Here is an 18662-nt window from a genome sequence, read left to right as displayed (position 1 = left end):
GTTAGCTAGCGCTCTCTGCTGTAGAGTAACCTTAAGGCATAAGCTAGCTAGCTAAGCCCCCCAATACCGAATTTAACTAGCTAACTTAGCTAGATAGCTAACTAACGTAAGCTAGCTAGCTAGGTAATTCGACACCGTCAAAAAGCGAACAGTTTACTATATATATATATTTTTTACTATAAGTAGTATTGTATGACTTACTCACCCGTTAGCAGTCTGGTGGTCTCAACTCTGCAGGCAGCTGCCAGCTAGGCTAGCTTCCGATGATGCCACCAGAGACACGAGGCAGAGCTCAGCTGCTGCTGTCCATGAGGCAGACTGTCATCTGGCAGTGCACTGTGCAGCAGCAGGCCAGGGGAGGGGTGACGCAGTGACGGACGGTCAAAAGCGGTTGGCTGGCGAAACATTTATTTTCTTTCACATGAACTATTATGAAAAATATACATTATTGATTTAAATTAATAGTACTAATGTAACATATCAGATAGAAGCGTATTATGCATACTCAGAAGCATTTATGCATATGCGACGAGCGAGGGGGGGCCAGCAATTGTATCAGGGTGGCCGTGGCCCCCCCATGTCCACCCGTTGGCTGCGCCACTGCCTACAACATCCACTAAACCAGTCAGCCTGAACAACACAGGCATGTATGGTCACGTGATTTATGAAATCACACAATTTTTTTCTTCCCACCTGTTGTGTGAGGGAGGGGTGTGGTACCCTACCTCTTCAGTTGACTGTAGCCAGCAGATTGACCAATTTGCTTACAATTGCACTAGGGTCAGACAGGTTTACTGTGTCGATTAAGATACAGAAAAACTGGGATAAAGGGACAATTCAGAGTGCAGCGCATTTGTCATCCCTGGATTGAGGTACATTTTCTGAGACATATCTCACGCTGGCACTGCTGGGTCTTAATCTATATAGGAAGCCTGTCTGACCCTAGTGCAGCTATAAGCAAGCGCGGCGGATCTGCTGGCTACAGTTGACTTCAAAGTTGCACAGACAAAAGGAATACACAAACGCTTGAATCAGCATTCAACACTCTTCGTACATCGCAGGTAGATTATTGCTGGAAAGTTTTGTGGAAGTTAACATGAGTTTCAAGCGGCATTGGTTGAATCTTGTGTTTTTATTGGCCTGCGCCGAACTATGTCTGTCTCAGAAAAATGGTAAGAGAAGGCCTTTTCCCTCTTTCTCTCATTATTTGTTTTTTTTCTTCGATCAGATAAATGACATTGTGATATTCTTTAACGCCTTGATGGACAATTTGTTGCGTCGGATCCCCTCTATCTGATTCCTGAATGAATACAGATATTGTAGAATACACTTGCTTGTTATGCTGTGATGGTATTTGCAATGTCGGTGTGGTTACAGACCTCAAGACGACATTGAGTGATGATGTCATCATCCCACATGTCAATGATACGCTGTACTTCACATAATCGAGATGACCGCCCGAAGGGTATATTGAAAAGCAGGAGCAACGAGTTAGCCAGCTAAATTGGGTAAACAACCAGAAATAACTATTTGTCTGATTCATAAAGAAAGCTCAAATTAAATATGCGTTTTTGGTTGCTGAGTTAAGGCCAGGGACCACACCATCAAAAGGTAATTGTTTCCCCTTAATCATTAAACAATCAACGTCTATCAGTTGGATGAAGACAGCCTAAATAGTTTGGTCACTCCAGGACACTCCGGGACTTGTGCAGAGCAGATTGTAGGTGAATACTTTAGTATTTTACAGACAGAAAGATTAATAGACGTACATGAAACGCATTTTTTCTAAGAAAATGTTATCTAGAATAGAAAATGGACAACATATCAACATTTTTCTCTGGGCAAGCCTGGAGAATATATCTAAGGTTAAGCACACAAAATGTGGTCAAAGCAAATGCTTCTGAAGCAGGGAAAAATTAGTTTGGGTGTGGAAAGAGTCTGACTTTCAGGAAATGGAAGCTACAGACAAGTATACTGAATTTAAATCAAATCAAATGTATTTATATAGCCCTTCGTACATCAGCTGATATCTCAAAGTGCTGTACAGAAACCCAGCCTAAAACCCCAAACAGCAAGCAATGCAGGTGTTGAAGCACGTTGGCTAGGAAAAACTCCCTAGAAAGGCCAAAACCTAGGAAGAAACCTAGAGAGGAACCAGGCTATGAGGGGTGGCCAGTCCTCTTCTGGTTGTGCCGGGTGGAGATTATAACAGAACATGGCCAAGATGTTCAAATGTTCCTAAATGACCAGCATGGTCAAATAATAGGTCTGGGACAGGTAGCACGTCCGGTGAACAGGTCAGGATTCAATAGCCGCAGGCAGAACAGTTGAAACTGGAGTCATCATGCCAGGTAGATTAGATTACCAAACAAGAAATACCTATTTAGACCCAATCACCGTCTCTGGGGGGGGGAGGCCTTAAATAGACCATGCCCATTTTAAGCTTATCCTTCCAAGAAATGTAAAGTTTAGGCTAACAGGCTGACCACACCGCTCGCAAAATACATTTAGAAATCTATGTTATTCAATTATTGCACCCACACTGCTCGCGCGAGCGTCTGCGGTGCCAAGGGCTAAAATAGAAATCAGTTCTATGAGTAGAGGGTAGAGGACCTTGTGCATTTCAGGTAAGATAACAACTCAATGTTTATATCCCAGTACAAATTAGCTAGCAACAGAAAGCTAGCTAAATAGGAAAAATTAGCTAGCAAGTGCAAGCTAACTAGCAAAATTGCCATAAATGTTTAATGCTTTTTGACCTGTCCCCAAATGAATATAATTGGTTCAGTTTGTTTTGATATTTTAACCTGCGTGTCGTGATCACGTTTGGTGTGGGGGGACAAAATACATTTATTGACGATGGCGAACGATGGCGCACGATGGCGAACGATGGCGCGCAGCCGGTTTGGGTTCCGTGTAACACCTTGAACCTGTTTTGTAGTATACCCCTCTGGAATCTTATTAGTTGATTTTTAAAAGTGTTTACTTTTGATATACAGCTGAAGTCGGAAGTTTACATACACTTAGGTTGGAGTCATTAAAACTCGTTTTTCAACCACTCCACAAATTTCTTGTTAACAAACTATAGTTTTGGAAAGTCGGTTAGGACATCTACTTTGTGCATGACACAAGTCATTTTTCCAACAATTGTTTACAGACAGATTATTTCACTTATAACTCACTGTATCGCAATTCCAGTGGGTCAGAAGTTTACATACACTAAGCTGACTGTGCCTTTCAACTGCTTGGAAAATTCCCAAACATGATGTCATGGCTTTAGAAGCTTCTGATAGGCTAATTGACATACTTTGAGTCAATTGGAGGTGTACCTGTGGATGTATTTCAAGGCCTACCTTCAAACGCAGTGCCTCTTTGCTTGACATCATGGGATAATCAAAAGAAATCAGCCAAGACCTCAGGAAGAAAATTGTAGACCTCCACAAGTCTGGTTCATCTTTGGGCGCAATTTCCAAACGCCTGAAGGTACCACGTTCATCTGTACAAACAATAGAACGCAAGTATAAACACCATGGGATCACACAGCTGTCATATAGCTCAGGAAGGAGACGTGTTCTGTCTCCTAGAGATGAACGTACTTTGGTGCGAAGAGTGCAAATCAATCCCAGAACAACAGGAAACGGGTACAAAAGTATCTATATCCACAGTAAAACTATTCCTATATTAACATAACCTGAAAGGCCGCTCAGCAAGGAAGAAGCAACTGCTCCAAAACCGCCATAAAAAAGCCAGACTACAGTTTGGGGACAAAGATCGTACTTTTTGGAGAAATGTCGTCTGGTCTGATGAAACAAAAATAGTTCTGTTTGGTCATAATGACCATCACTATGTTTGAAGGGAAAAGGGGGAGGCTTGCAAGCCGAAGAACACCATCCCAACCGTGAAGCATGGGGGAGGCAGCATCATGTTGTGGAGTGCTTTGTTGCAGGAGGGACTGGTGCACTTCACAAAATAGATGGCATCATGAGGCATGAGGAAGGAAATTTACGTGGATATATTGAAGCAACATCTCAAGACATCAGTCAGGAAGTTAAAGCTTGGTTGCAAATGGGTCTTCCAAATGGACAAGGATCCCAAGCATACTTCCAAAGTTGTAGCAACATGGCTTAAGGACAACAAAGTCAAGGTATTGGAGTGGCCATCAAAAAGCCCATCACCTCAATCCTATAGAACATTTGTGGGCAGAACTGAAAAAGCGTGTGCGAACAAGGAGGCCTACAAACCTGACTCAGTTACACCAGCTCTGTCAAAAGGAATAGGCCAAAATTCAACCAACTTATTGTGGGAAGCTTGTGAAAGGCTACCCGAAACGTTTGACCCAAGTTAAACAATTTAAAGGCAATGCTACCAAATACTAATTGAGTGTATGTAAACTTCAGACCCACTGGGAATGTGGTGAATGAAATAAAAGCTGAAATAAATCATTCTCTCTACTATTATTCTGACATTTAACATTCTTAAAATAAAGTGATGATCGTAACTGACCTAAGACAAGGACTTTTTACTATAATTAAATGTCAGGAATTGTGAAACTGAGTTCAAATGTATTTGGCTAAGGTGTATGTAAACTTCCGACTTCAACTGTAGTTTACATAAGAACAGTGGTGATAAAAGTTCTCAATTGTCATACTTGAGTAAAAGGTAGGATACCTTAAAAAAAGACTAATATTCACAAAGTAAAACGCTACTAGAGTAAAAGTATAAAAGTACATGGTTCTAAATATACTTAAGTACAGTCATGGAAAACGTACAAAATGTTCATAATTGATAATTGCTTATACTAAGCAAACCAGACTACACAATAAAAGCACAACTGGAACTCACAAATAATTTACAAACACAGTATTTAAGTTAAGTGAGTCTGCCAGATCAAAGAGTGTAGGGATGACAACTAGGGTTGCACATTTTGTGGAATATTCAGAGGTGGAAACTTTAAGTGGAAATTGGCGGGAATTGATGGAAATATATTCAAATTAATACTATTTAAATGTAGATGTTTTTTGCATTGGATATATTTACAATATCATCTGGAGACAGAAACACAAAACATTTTACCTTATCATAAGTAGACATAATTGCAAATGGTTAAATCCTTCCAATAGATATAAAAAAATATTTACGAATTGAACTTTTAATTAAATGAGTTGAATCTTCACATGGGATGATTTCACTGAACAACAAAAGAAAGGGAATATTGAATGATTAACAATGATCCATCACATCTCCCAAAAACGTTTTCAACATCTGTAAAATGATAGTCTAGAAACGAAAGCTTTGGTTGTCTTCCTCTCAGGCTTCCATGTCTTCTCCCTGGACCTCCTCAATGTCCACCTCTTGAACATCAAACTCTGAGGCCTCATCTTCACTGTCACTTTCCAACCTTGTTGAGGGTGGCTCATTGTCAGGCTCAAAAAGCCCAAAATTTGCCCGGTTGGCCACCAATTTTTCAACCCTTGGATTGGTCAGCCTGTTGCGTGCTTTGGTCTGTGTCTTCCCAAACAGGGATCAGTTGCGCTCTGAGGCGGCTGATGTTGATGGGATTTGGAGGATGATGGAAGCAACAGGGGAAAGAGCCTCAGATCCATAAAGTCCCTTCCACCAGGTGGCTGATGAGATATGTTGGCATGACTGCTATATTGCATCTCCATCCCAAAGCCCTTGCTTGGAAGTGTACTACGCCAGACTGTATGCTCTTGCCAGCATACTTGGGGTCCAACATGTACGCTGCGGCGTGTATGGGCTTCAGGCAGATGTCTTCACGCTATTTGATGTATTTCAGAACTGTAGGATCCTCTTGATGGGGCTGTCCATATTGGCAGACTGTGGTATGGCTATTTTTGGGATGGACACCTTCCCCTTCAGTAGACTGTCAAACATGATGACAACACCACCCCAATGGGTGTTGCTGGACAATTTCAATTTGGTGCTCTTATTCTTTTCACTTTGCTTGGTGAGATTGCTGCTATAACTTGATGACCTTTCACATACCTAGCCATTTCTTTGGCTCTCTTGTAGAGTGTATCCATTGTTTTCAGTGCCATGATGTCCTTGAGGAGCAGATTCAATGCATGAGCAGCACAGACAATGAGTATGATGTGAGGGTTGGAATCCTCCACTTTAGACCAAGCAGCCTTCATGTTCGCAGAATTGTCTGTCACCAGTGCAAATACCTTCTGTGGTCCAAGGTCATTGATGACTGCATCAGCTCATCTGCAATTTAGAGACTGGTGTGTCTGTTGTCCCTTGTGTCTGTGCTCTTGAATATGGGTTGAGATGATGTAGTTAATTATCCTTTGCCCACAAACATTCGACCACCCACCAGAGATGATTGTAATACAGTCTGCTTTCTCTATGATTTGCTTGACCTTCACTTGAAATCTGTTGAACTCTGCATCCAGCAAATTAGTAGATAAAGCATGTCTGGTTGGAGTGGTGTATGCTGGGTGAAGAACATTCAGAATTCTCTTCCAATACACATCGCCTGTGAGCATCAGAGGTGAACCAGTTGCATACACAGCTCGAGCAAGACATTCATCAGCATTTCTCTGACCACGTTCCTCCATTGAGTCAAAAAAACCTTCTGATTCCAGGAGGACCATGAGCTGTTGCTATCGATAAGGTGTCTGATTCATCATTTCACCTCAAATAGAAGTAGAGGGACTTTTGTCAGAGGTTGCTTGTTGTGGGTGCTAAGGGAACTTTATGCACTTGGGAAGATGATTCTGCATCTTTGTTACGTTCTTCACATATGATTTGGCACAGTATTTGCAAATGTACACAGCTTTTCCTTCTACATTAGCTGCAGTGAACTGTCTTCACACATCAGATAGTGCCCATGTCATTTTCCTGTACAGATTAGGAAAAGAATGAGTAAAAAAAACATGTACAGATAAATAGTTAAGCAGTTAGATTAAATAACTCATTTGTAAGACTTAAATGGAAACAGGGGAATTATCCCTTCTCAGTTAGCAGGCTCAAGCAAGCTAAAACCCACATGGTAGCAAATACTAACTAGCAGAAGTTGTTAAGAAGTTAGAAATGATTTAAACACACTTTGCTGTAGGCTACTATTTACTAGTTAACAGAAAATCATCTATGTCATATAAAATATATTCACCCCACCCAGTATTGTAATCAAAACTTACCAGAAAGCATGTAGTCCTTGGCTCAGTGTAGTAGTGTGGGCTCAATAGCATCTCATTAGTGTGAAAGATCTTGAGAATCAGCTGTACATGTGATGGATGAATGCACTGTGTGTGCAAAGGGTTGCAATTCCATTGAATTGGGGATAGTTTAACCAAAATATGCCACAAGACCTAGAATTGCCTTGTGTACCCCACAAAAAAAGGTTCACTGTTATAAGCTAACTTTTTTCATGAACTTTAAGCAGAATTCCCCAAATTCCAGGGCTTAATTTACAATGGAAAATTTCTGGGAAATATTCCGGAAAGTTTTTGAAAAGTTTCCGACCCTTTGCAACCCTAATAAAGTATTAAATTGATAGGTGCATGAATTGAACCATGATGCTGTCCTGCCTCAGCAAAAATAATGTAACGACTACTTTTTGGTGTCAGGGGAAATTAATGGGAGTATAAAGTACATATTGTCTTTAGGAACGTAGTGGAGTAAAAGTTGTCAAAAATATAAGTAATAAAGTACCCCCCCCCCCCCCCCAACACTGCATAAGAACAATTAGAAAAGTAATAATTTAAGTATGCAATACATCTCAAATGGCTATTGTATTGAAATGGCATACATTGTAACCTAATTTTTGGAATTCCTTAAACAGCCCTATTTATTTTCATCTTGTTTCTCTCTTTTCTCAGAGCGGTTTAATGCTGGCGTTGAAGACCGAGGCTTCACGGGGGAGGAGACCGCGGCGGGGGTGCAGGTCTCCCTGGAGGCCTGCATGGTTCTGGACAGTCATCTGACCACTGTGTTCTTCCCCATTGTCTACATAGTGGTGTTTGCTGTGGGGCTGCCCACCAACGCCATGGCCATCTGGGTCTTCCTGTTCAGGACCAAGAAGAAGCACCCTGCCGCCATCTACATGACCAACCTGGCTCTGTCTGACCTGCTCTTTGTCATCTGGACGCCTCTGAAGATCGCCTACCACTTCAACGGTAACGACTGGATCTATGGAGAGAGGCTGTGTAAAGTCCTGGTGGGCTTCTTCTATGGGAACATGTACTGCTCCATCCTCTTCATCACCTGTATCAGTGTCCAGCGCTACTGGGCCATTGTTTACCCCCTCTCCCAGGATTGTAGGAACAACCATGTAGCCATCGGTGTCTCGGTCGCAGTCTGGGTGGGGGTCTGGCTGCTGACCACCCCTCTCTACCTCTACGACCAGACAGTCAAGGTGACCAACCTCAACATCATCACCTGCCACGACGTCACCCGGCCAAGCCAGAATAGCATGGCTGCTGGCTTCTTCCTGACCATGGGAACCCTGGGATTTGTAGTTCCCACTGTGGTGTGCGTGGTGGTTAACGTTCTGATGCTCAAGTCCCTGAGGAACTCAATGATGGACAACAGCATCACCAAGAATCGGCGCAAGGCTGTGGTGCTCATCATTACTGTGCTGATAATTTTCCTGGTCTGTTTCACCCCCAGTAACATCATGATGCTGGTGACCTACTCTCTCCTGCTGGCTCAAGTAGTACACAATGACTACGGCTTCTACATCACCACCCTGTGTCTGGCCAGCCTCAACAGCTGTGTGGATCCATTCATCTACTACTTCATCTCAGAGGAGTTCAGGGAGCAAGTAAAGAACACGCTGAGGTGCCGGAGCCAGAGGGCATGATGAGGATCTCGTTCACTGCTCTGAAGTACTTCAAGATGAGTAACACCATCCAGGTTTGGGGTCAATTCCAGTCAATTCACTAAGTACTGATTAGGAAAATGTGGAATTGGATTGGTTGATTTGGTTTACTTTCTGAATTGTCTGGCATTAAAATGGAATTGACCCCAACCTTGGTACCTGCACCTCAGACTCAGGGAACACACAGAGCAGCTATGTTTAGGGGGGTTGTCATGTGGAGATCAAAGTTGGCTGTACTGATGTTTTTAACGAACTGGACAGGTTAAAGGGAATACCGGGTTGGTCTCAAATACTAGGTGTCTTTCACCTAACATTTTGTTTTCATCATCATCAATGGTGAGAGAGATGAGATGCAACCCCAGACTACTTCATATTATGTGCTTGTTATATAGCCTCCTCTCCCCTACAATTATAGTGCAGATTTTGTTGGTTTTATCTAGAAAACAAAATCAGAAAGAGTGTTACTGATCCATCCTCCACATTTAGACACTCAAAGATGTCCATTATGTTTGTTCCAGCACTGAGCTCTCTGAAACTGTTCACTTAGTTTTTAGTGCCCAGCACTGACCCTTCACTTCTGGCAACAGGTATTGTTCTTTATCAAGTGAGCCATACATGTTTATACTGTAAAGATATAATTCAATCGTATTATTATATGTAATAGAAAGCGAAGGGTTAGAAGAAGCCTACATAACCAACCCATAAAGTAAAATGTTATGACCAGCTATGTAAACTTTAACATAGATTTATCCTGCAATAGATGTTGTTCAATTGGTAACATACATTTTTGTCTTCTTCTAATGCCTCGTAAGGGAAAGTAATCTAACAGTAACAGAATGTAATCAGATTACGTTACTGAGTTTGGGTAATCCCAAAGTTACTTTACTGATTACAATTGTGGACAGGTAACTAGTAACTGTAATGGATTACATTTAGAAAGTAACCTACCCAACCCTGGTCTGCAAAATGTATAGTTTTGAGATAATTCGTATTTTAAGTCCCAGATCTCAGAACTGTTTTGTGATGTCTTCCTCTTTAATGACTCAATAAGAAATCACCTTATATACAATTATTTTTGATTGACAATCCAGAAATCCCACTGGCAAAAACAGGTTGAATCAATGTTGTTTCCATGTCATTTGAACTATAACATTTAATGTGATGAAGTTGAATCAATTGTGGGAAAATTCTTGAATTTGGGAATATTGTATTTTTTTATGACATGGTGACATTTGTTTTTGATTTCTTGTTAGTTGACAACTCAAGTAATGTAAATAAAAACTGGACGTTGAACTGACGTCTGTGCCCAGTGGGTTGTGTTATTGGATTGCAGATGGAACCGTATAGCACCAAGGTAAAAGGAGTTTGCGCAGATTGAACTTTCTGATTATTATCATTTTTTTAATTGGAAATTGACTTTTTCACAAATCTGATGCTGTATCTCACATATAAAGGACCACCTAAAGAGCAACTCTATATAAATAACTCATTTTTTACCAAAATGTCAGATAGAACCTTATAGTGCCTAGGTCACAGTATGCCGAAGCCCTTCCAAGTCAAGAGGCAGATGTCAGTAGATTTTCATCACCTGAGAGGGAGGGTTGTTTACAGGAACTAGTATTCTCCTAATGGCTGATTCATTTGCATTTAATATAAAATCATAATAAAAACATATGCCATTAGGCAGACGCATTTATCCAAAGCAACTCACTATCGTGCGTGAATACATTTGAACATAGGGTACAAGAAGAGCAGGCTTCTTACAGATGATTTGCAGAGGTAAGGGTGGAGAGAGATAGTAAAGTGGTGGAGAGAGATAATAAAGTGGTGGAGAGAGATGGTAAAGTGGTGGAGAGAGATGGTAAAGTGGTGGAGAGAGATGGTAAAGTGGTGGAGAGAGATGGTAAAGTGGCGGAGAGAGATAGTAAAGTGGTGGGGAGAGAGATGGTAAAGTGGTGGGGAGAGAGATGGTAAAGTGGTGGAGAGAGATGGTAAAGTGGTGGGGAGAGAGATGGTAAAGTGGTGGGGAGAGAGATGGTAAAGTGGTGGAGAGAGATGGTAAAGTGGTGGAGAGAGATGGTAAAGTGGTGGAGAGAGATGGTAAAGTGGTGGAGAGAGATGGTAAAGTGGTGGAGAGAGATAGTAAAGTGGTGGAGAGAGAGAGTAAAGTGGTGACATGTTTTTGGGTCAATCAGATCACAGATCATCACGTCACGACAAGTGTTTACAGTAGTTCTCAAGCTGACAGTAGGGCAGGAAGGTCCTGAATGGAATTATCTTCAACCGAATCCCGAGGTGCCCAGGGAGATACAGCCACGTCGTTCTATCCGTAGTTCCCATGACTCACCGAATATGGTTCATTTAACGCACTCACTCACACACAGTCTCTGTTTCAGCCAGTGTCTCATGGCCTGTATTTCTAAAATAGACTCAAGCTTTGCAACACAAGGTGACTATCTTCACGCGTTGACACACCAAACCAGTTCTGCAAGTACTGTCACTTTGTGAATAACAACAAACAAAGGCACAGTGTATTGTGACATGCTGTACCAAGGATATCAACCACAATCACAGTAACGGTGCTTTTCCTATAATAACAGAGAGAGATTTTACATGAATGTCATAGGCCTACTAATATTTGCTTAGTGTGTAATGGGTACTATTGTAATATATCTACTGCTGTACATACTTTATCATTTGTAGTATATCTTGGAAATTCATCCGGTGTATATACGTATAGATTGAATTTGGATTACTGTTACAGTTCTATTTGGGTTGTTAATTGAATTAGTTCTGACACATATTTTTTTTGTGTGTACTTGTCTGACATTTTACTGACATTTAGGAGCTAGTAACATAAGCATTTCACTGCACCTGCTATAATATCTGCTAAACTGTGTATGCAACCAATAAACTGTGATTTGATTTGAATATTGTACTTAATGACAAACTGGCAGCTGTTCAAATAAGGAAGTCACTGTGACTGTGGTCTGCTTCAGGTAATGGGAGTTATACATTTATATATAAACTATTGTTTGACCTTTTCCTATATATGGCAATCCAGGTGTGAGTGTAAGTGTGTGTGTATTTCTCTTCCCATTTCTCAACAAACCTATGGTGTCTAAAATTGTACATTATGTTTAGGGGGACAAATGTTGGATAGTTTGTGCAAGTGCATGTATTTGTGACATGGGTTATTTATTGTGGTGTGTTTTGTCTAGGGGTTTGTTGTAGGTTATGGGATTGTGGTTAGTGGGGTTGTCTAGAAAAGTCTATGGTTGCCTGGAGTGGTTCTCAATCAGAGGCAGGTGTTTATCGTTGTCTCTGATTGGGAACCATATTTAGGCAGCCATATTATTTGAGTGTTTTGTAGGTCATTGTTCCTGTCTCTGTGTTTGTTTGCACCAGATAGGGCTGTTTTGGTTGTTTCAAGTTTTGTATTGTTCGTCATTATCTTTATTAAAGATGAATCGAAATAACCACGCTGCATTTTGGTCCGATCCCTGCTACACTTCCTCTACAGAGGAAGAAAACCTTAACACCCTTGTATTATCCTTCTTGAATTGCGGTGCTGTAATCATGTGTCAATTCTCCTAACAGAACCCCAATATTCCAAAAATAATACTTAAAAACAAGGAAAAAACTATTTATGATCAGTTATTGGAATATCTGTATAACATTCGTTATGTTTACCAGCCTCCCATCAAGCAACAGCCAGTTATAGCTATATCTGATTATCCATGTAGGACTGTATGTCACAAGATTTACAATAAAAGTTTATTCAAAAAGAGTTCAATACAGAGAAACATAAGAACCTTTCAATATCAAACAACAGCAATATTTTAAAAATTGTCATTTTTATTTTGGGAAAATCTTAAACACAAACACACCCACATTTCAAATGCACAGACGTCTGACCTGAGAATGCCATGGAAACCAATCAAAAATCACTGAGTAATCACCAAAAAGATCTATATCACTGCAAACAAAACCAGAGATCTGAAAGACAGCACCCGTTAGTATGAAGTCAGTAAAGAAAAACACACAGAAAAAAGGGTGGAAAATAGGATGAGAGAGAGGTGGACATAGAGAGAGACAATATAGAGAGAGTAAGGAGAGGAGAGATATTGGATGAAGTACACACAAAATGGGGAGAAAAGACAGAGAGAGAGAGAGAGAGAGAGTGAGGGGAGAAAGAAAAAAAGCAAGACTCAAGCAGTCCCTTTATCTTTTCTTCCTTTCAGACCTTTCGTAACATGTATCTCTGGAAGGGATGGTAGGCACCATGTTGGTCCCCCCCAGCCAGTCCCAGTGGGAGAAGAACGGGGCAAAGTTTGCCCCAGGCATCTGGTGGTGAGCGTCATGTTTGGGGGGTCCGCCCCACAGGCCGAAGGGTACCATGCGGTGCAGAGACCAGGGGAAGTCGTAGCCATGGTGGTCCTCAGTGGACACACAGATGGTGAACACCATGAAGCACCAGGTCGTCAAGCAGTGGCACTGCAGCAAGAGGGGGTCCACGGTGGTCCAGAATCCCACACTGATCAGCTCCCATGCGGACAGGTACTGGGTGACCAGGCTGAAGGGCTGAAGATACTGGTGGTGCATGGCGTGGAATGTACAGTACAGCCAGGGGACTCTGTGGTGGAGGAGATGCCAGAGGTAGTACTGGAAGTCAAAGACCACTGTGCACCCCAGGATGCCCAGGAGGAAGCTTGTTAGAGTGGGGGCTTTGCGAGGGAGCAGGATGGGTGGCCTCCACACCACTGGCCCACAGAGGAGGGAAGACTTAGACCAGGTGGTTGTGGACTGTGAGGCCGAGCATGGTCCAGATGTTGTCCCATGTGACAGGTCTGTCTGGGTGGAGCTTGTAGCGGTTGAGGGTGGGCCAGCTGGGGGCCAGGACGTCCAACAGGGTGTAGAGGGTCACCAGGAGGAGGTAGGTGGAGAATGAGATGACCACGGGGAACAGAGGGCTCTGAGGCTCAGCCTGGTGGTACTTCAGGAGGTTTTCCCACACTGGCTGAAGGACGGACGGCTCTGGCTGAAGGACAACTACAATTGGTGGTTCTCTATAAAGTCTAATAATCACAGATTATTCATTTATAACTGGGTTGGTTGCAGCAGAGTCCACAAGAATAGCAAAGATCATTACAGCTCTAACATATGTTTGTTTTCTGCAAAAAGCAAATCATTTGATGCCGTCGTGCCAACTTGGGTTGGGGGTCGATCTTAGCCTCTTATGTACATCGAGGCGCCACCTCCTCCTTCCCCCCTACATCCCCTCTCTCTGGGTTTTAAAGCAGGTGGTCTGTGAAGACCCCTCTTTCTCTGGCTAGAGGATCGCTGCCAGGACTCAGGACCTGAGTCACAGCAGCTCTTATTTCTGACCCAGATCTTAGAGAGCTGCCTCCCACCGATCAGAAGTAACTTGAATTTGACTTTGTCAAAGGAGCGGTGTGTTTTCATTACTGGCATTGAGGAGCAACAATACACTGTTGTCAAAAAGCAAGACTTTGTTGTAGTGTCTGTTTAATGCAGACACTGTATTATGAGCACAACACGTTGAAAAGACATCTTGTTTTGGTTGAAAATGCATATTTTTTATTGAAAAGACGTCCAAAAGACGTATTTCAACCAATTTTGCTCACTGGGTGATAATCTGTCAAATTGATCACTTTGGTTAAACCTGTTGATCATTTGATTAAAAACAACATTTTTAAAGATGTTTTTTAAATGTATGTTTCTCTTATTGACTTGTTGTGAGGGCTAACGGTAATACATCATAGAAAGCTGTCAGAAGTGACATTGAGTTCAAAAGCTCTATTTATTCATGTTAAATTACACTTGGCAACAAAAATACAATGTTGAATTTTTGTATGGTTCAGCTTGCATCATACTGCTGAGAATAAGGTCTGATTGTTGGAAGTGAAAAGAGGCAAGTGGTCTGTCTACCACAGAGATGGTTTCTATGGTGGAGCTCAAGTAATCCCTTTCTAACTCAAACAAGGCTTTATATAAATGTTATCATATTATCTAAATTAACCTAATAATGGGCAATAAATTCTGCTTCAGTTTCTATGATAATTGCATATAAACACTGTGTTTATGTGCAATGGCACCACTAGATTTTGCACTGTCTGGCACCACTAGATTTTGTGCTGTCTGGCACCACTAGATTTTGCGCTCTCTGGCACCACTAGAATTTGTGCTGTCTGGCACCACTAGAGGGCAGACAAGTACCACTGGAAGAAAGACGGCTCTGCTCTGTACCGTAGATAGTTGTTTCTGAAGGGGTTTTTCACATTTCATTTTGTGGACACACAAACCTTTTCTGAGGGCTGCAATTGAAAATCTCCCTTTTTTCAAATGCTTTTATGAATACCTGAAACTGAGTGATGTGAAGCTCCATTAATCCCTGTTTTTATATGCATTAGAAGAAGTTGAAGTGTAGAGCAGCACATTGTAGGATTTGAATGTATCTCAATGAGAACGTATGTTACTGTTTATTACTCTTGTCTGGTCCATAGCTGTTCCACATACATTTTAGGGAACAAAAATGTTACAAGATAAACTCATGACACAACAACAAAGTCATCTAATTCTCCAATTTACAGATTTTCATTTCAACTTCGAAGGGGACTCAGTGGTCTCTATGCAATGGAGAGTAATTCAATTATTAATTCATTTCATTAGGACTTCTTATGCTTTTCCCCTCTCACCCCCTCCATGGGGACATAACATGTCTCTTCTGCGTAGTATTTTTTAATTTAGCTTGGCCAACTCTGAAGGGAGCAGTTTCATCACCCTAACTAACGGAAATACATTTTAGCTGTGGAAGAGGGCGGATAAAGGGTTGAAGACACAGCTGAGATCCACCCTCCCTCAGGTGAGGTCTGTAGGGGCATGAAGGCTAAACAAAGAACAAGCCTGCATTGCTGAAGCACCCGAGGCTTAGTCTCCCTACTGGTGCTATGCAGGGAGGGAGCTGGAAACCTGGTCACAATGCGGACATGGTGGACGGATAAAAGACACGTTTTACAGTTTTTCTCAATTGCTAAAACACTAAAACCCATTGGCTGAACAAAGTTCTCAGTTGCCTGAACTCATTTAGCTAATTATGCAGTCTGTTGTCAATACCTTAAACCATTTCACATGGTAAAACACAATATGCAGATCTCACTTAGACTTTTCAGCAAAACTCTAAACACATTCTCATTCTCAAAACATATTCTGCACTCTAATGTGCATGTCATCCATACTGGTAAACACAAGTGGCAACAATCAAATACAAATAGAGAACACATGTCATTAATTGAAATCAACCACTCAAAATTGATTTAACCTGTTTCAAATGATGCGACACAACCAAGCCAGTTAAGCCAGTTCAGAGAGCAAACAGGTTGTTGAAGGTGGGAAGGAGAAAGTATGAGAATTAATAGAAGAAACAATGTGAGAGGACGAGTGTGTATGCGAGGTGGGTGACGAGGAGGAAGAAGAGGAGGAGGGCAAGAAAGAGGAAGAGGAGGATGAAGAGGACAAAGAGTGGAAATATCTGATGAAATTCGAGCAACAGTTATAGACCATGTTCTTGTCCATGGACTGACAATGAGGGAAGCAGGACTTAGAGTGCAACCCAACTTGAGCCGATTTGAGTCCACCATAGTAAGGACATTCAGAGAAGAGAACAGGTACAGTATACTACTGTATTTTTGTAATTGCAAATTTACTGTACTACACTATGCAGCTGTTTCAATAGACATTTGTAAAGTTAATCACTGTATGTATTGTACTGCATGAATATGTTTTGTAACTGCACAACTACTTTTTTGTAGAATTGCAAGGCTGCCACATGCAGGTGGAAGGACTGCTATATTCACTAGGGAGCAAGAGGCCGTTATAGTTGGCATGGTCCTTCAAGATAATGCAATACGACTCAGAGAAATCCAGGAACGAGTGATACAAGACAACACACACTTCCAGGGAATCGACAGTGTGAGCATTTCCACAATTGACCGTGTCCTCCATCGTAACAGGATGCGAATGAAACAAGTATACAGAGTACCTTTTTTGAGCGCAACTCACCAAGGGTGAAAGAACTGCGAGCTCAGTATGTGCAAGTAAGTGTACATTCAGAAACATTTACTGTAATCCAGATTGTCTACAGTACTAACACATACTATGTGAATGACATTACTCTTCAGTACATACAATGTATGTGAATCAAAAGCCTAATTGTATCATAGGTACACTTCAACTATGACAGACAAAATGAGAAAAAAAATCCAGAAAATCACATAGTAGGATTTGTAATGAATTTATTTGCAAATTATGGTGGAAAAATAAGTATTTGGTCAATAACAAAAGTTATCTCAATACTTTGTTATATACGCTTTTTTGGCAATGACAGAGGTCAAATGTCTTCACAAGGTTTTCACACACTGTTGCTGGTATTTTGGCCCATTCCTCCATGCAGATCTCCTCTAGAGCAATGATGTTTTGGGGCTGTTACTGGGCAACACGGACTTTCAACTCCCTCCAAAGATTTGCTATGGGGTTGAGATCTGGAGACTGGCTAGGCCACTCCAGGACCTTGAAATGCTTCTTACGAAGCCACTCCTTCGTTGCCCGGGCGGTGTGTTTGGGATCATTGTCATGCTGAAAGACCCAGCCACGTTTCATCTTCAATGCCCTTGCTGATGGTAGGCTTTGTTACTTTGGTCCCAGCTCTCTGCAGGTCATTCACTAGGTCCCCCCGTGTGGTTCTGGGATTTTTGCTCACCGTTCTTGTGATCATTTTGACCCCACGGGGTGAGATCTTGCGTGGAGCCCCAGATCGAGGGAGATTATCAGTGGTCTTGTATGTCTTCCATTTCCTAATAATTGCTCCCACAGTTGATTTCTTCAAACCAAGCTGCTTACCTATTGCAGATTCAGTCTTCCCAGCCTGGTGCAGGTCTACAATTTTGTTTCTGGTGTCCTTTGACAGCTCTTTGGTCTTGGCCATAGTGAAGTTTGGAGTGTGACTGTTTGAGGTTGTGGACAGGTGTCTTTTATACTGATAACAAGTTCAAACAGGTGCCATTAATACAGGTAACAAGTGGAGGACAAAGGAGCTTCTTAAAGAAGAAGTTACAGGTCTGTGAGAGCCAGAAATCTTGCTTGTTTGTAGGTGACCAAATACTTATTTTCCACCATAATTTGCTAATAATCCTACAATGTGATTTTCTGGATTTTTTTTCTCATTTTGTCTGTCATAGTTGAAGTGTACCTATGATGAAAATTACAGGCCTCTCTCATCTTTTTAAGTGGGAGAACTTGCACAATTGGTGGCTGACTAAATACTTTTTTGCCCCACTGTAGGTGAGGAATCATGTCAGGGCTGGATACGGCACACAAGAAGCTTCTTCCCCCGTTGCCTCAGGAGGGACAATATTGCTTGTGATGTCGACGAAGTGCTCTGGCCTGACCCAGCCCAAAGACAAGAAGAAGCACATTGATCACATGTTTACTCCTTTGATTTTTGTTCCTTTTAGTATTGTATACTGTAGTACAGTACATTGTAGGCTGTATACTGTACAATGGACAAATTGTGTGGCCCTGAACATTGTGCTTTCCATTTATTAACAGTACTGACTGCTCAATAGATTTTGACTGGTTGCAGGTTCATATCAACAAAGAACAAGAATTACAGTATCACATAGACAAAGGACAAGTTTGTGAGATGCAGGGTACAGTACTGTAAAAATAGGAGTACAAGGAGGAGGAAGAACAAAATTGCAAAGAGCAAAGCAGAGTAGTAATGTCTGATCAATTTTGA

General features: G+C 41.6%; 1 protein-coding gene and 1 pseudogene across 2 annotated transcripts; one reads left to right on the top strand and one right to left on the bottom strand.

Moving 5' to 3' along the window:
• The first annotated feature begins 745 nt into the window (after window positions 1–745).
• LOC110523457 (proteinase-activated receptor 2-like) lies at window positions 746–10154 on the top strand. Of its 2 annotated transcripts, none has more exons than XM_090234222.1 (2): window positions 746–1172; window positions 7845–10154. In XM_090234222.1, exons 1-2 carry the CDS (start codon window positions 1097–1099, stop codon window positions 8825–8827), a joined length of 1059 nt encoding a protein of 352 aa, XP_090090348.1. In that variant the 5' UTR covers window positions 746–1096; the 3' UTR covers window positions 8828–10154. The 2 variants fall into 2 exon arrangements, with proteins under 2 accessions (XP_090090348.1, XP_090090349.1); XM_090234223.1 differs by having other exon boundaries at window positions 924–1061.
• A 2915-nt stretch (window positions 10155–13069) lies between these two features.
• On the bottom strand, window positions 13070–14311 carry LOC110522829 (cholesterol 25-hydroxylase-like protein 2 pseudogene; annotated as a pseudogene).
• Between the last annotated feature and the right edge of the window lie 4351 nt (window positions 14312–18662).

Source organism: Oncorhynchus mykiss, chromosome 5 (genome assembly GCF_057628025.1).
Source record: "Oncorhynchus mykiss isolate SJ-2025 chromosome 5, ASM5762802v1, whole genome shotgun sequence".
Taxonomy (NCBI): domain Eukaryota; kingdom Metazoa; phylum Chordata; class Actinopteri; order Salmoniformes; family Salmonidae; genus Oncorhynchus; species Oncorhynchus mykiss.
This window is presented reverse-complemented; position numbering and strand designations above follow the sequence as displayed.

Coding starts and splice junctions, on each gene's coding strand:
- LOC110523457 (XM_090234222.1), top strand. CDS start 1,097: ATGAGTTTCAAGCGGCATTGGTTGAATCTTGTGTTTTTATTGGCCTGC. Junction 1,173..7,844: donor ATGTCTGTCTCAGAAAAATG/GTAAGAGAAGGC, acceptor CTCTTTTCTCAG/AGCGGTTTAATGCTGGCGTT.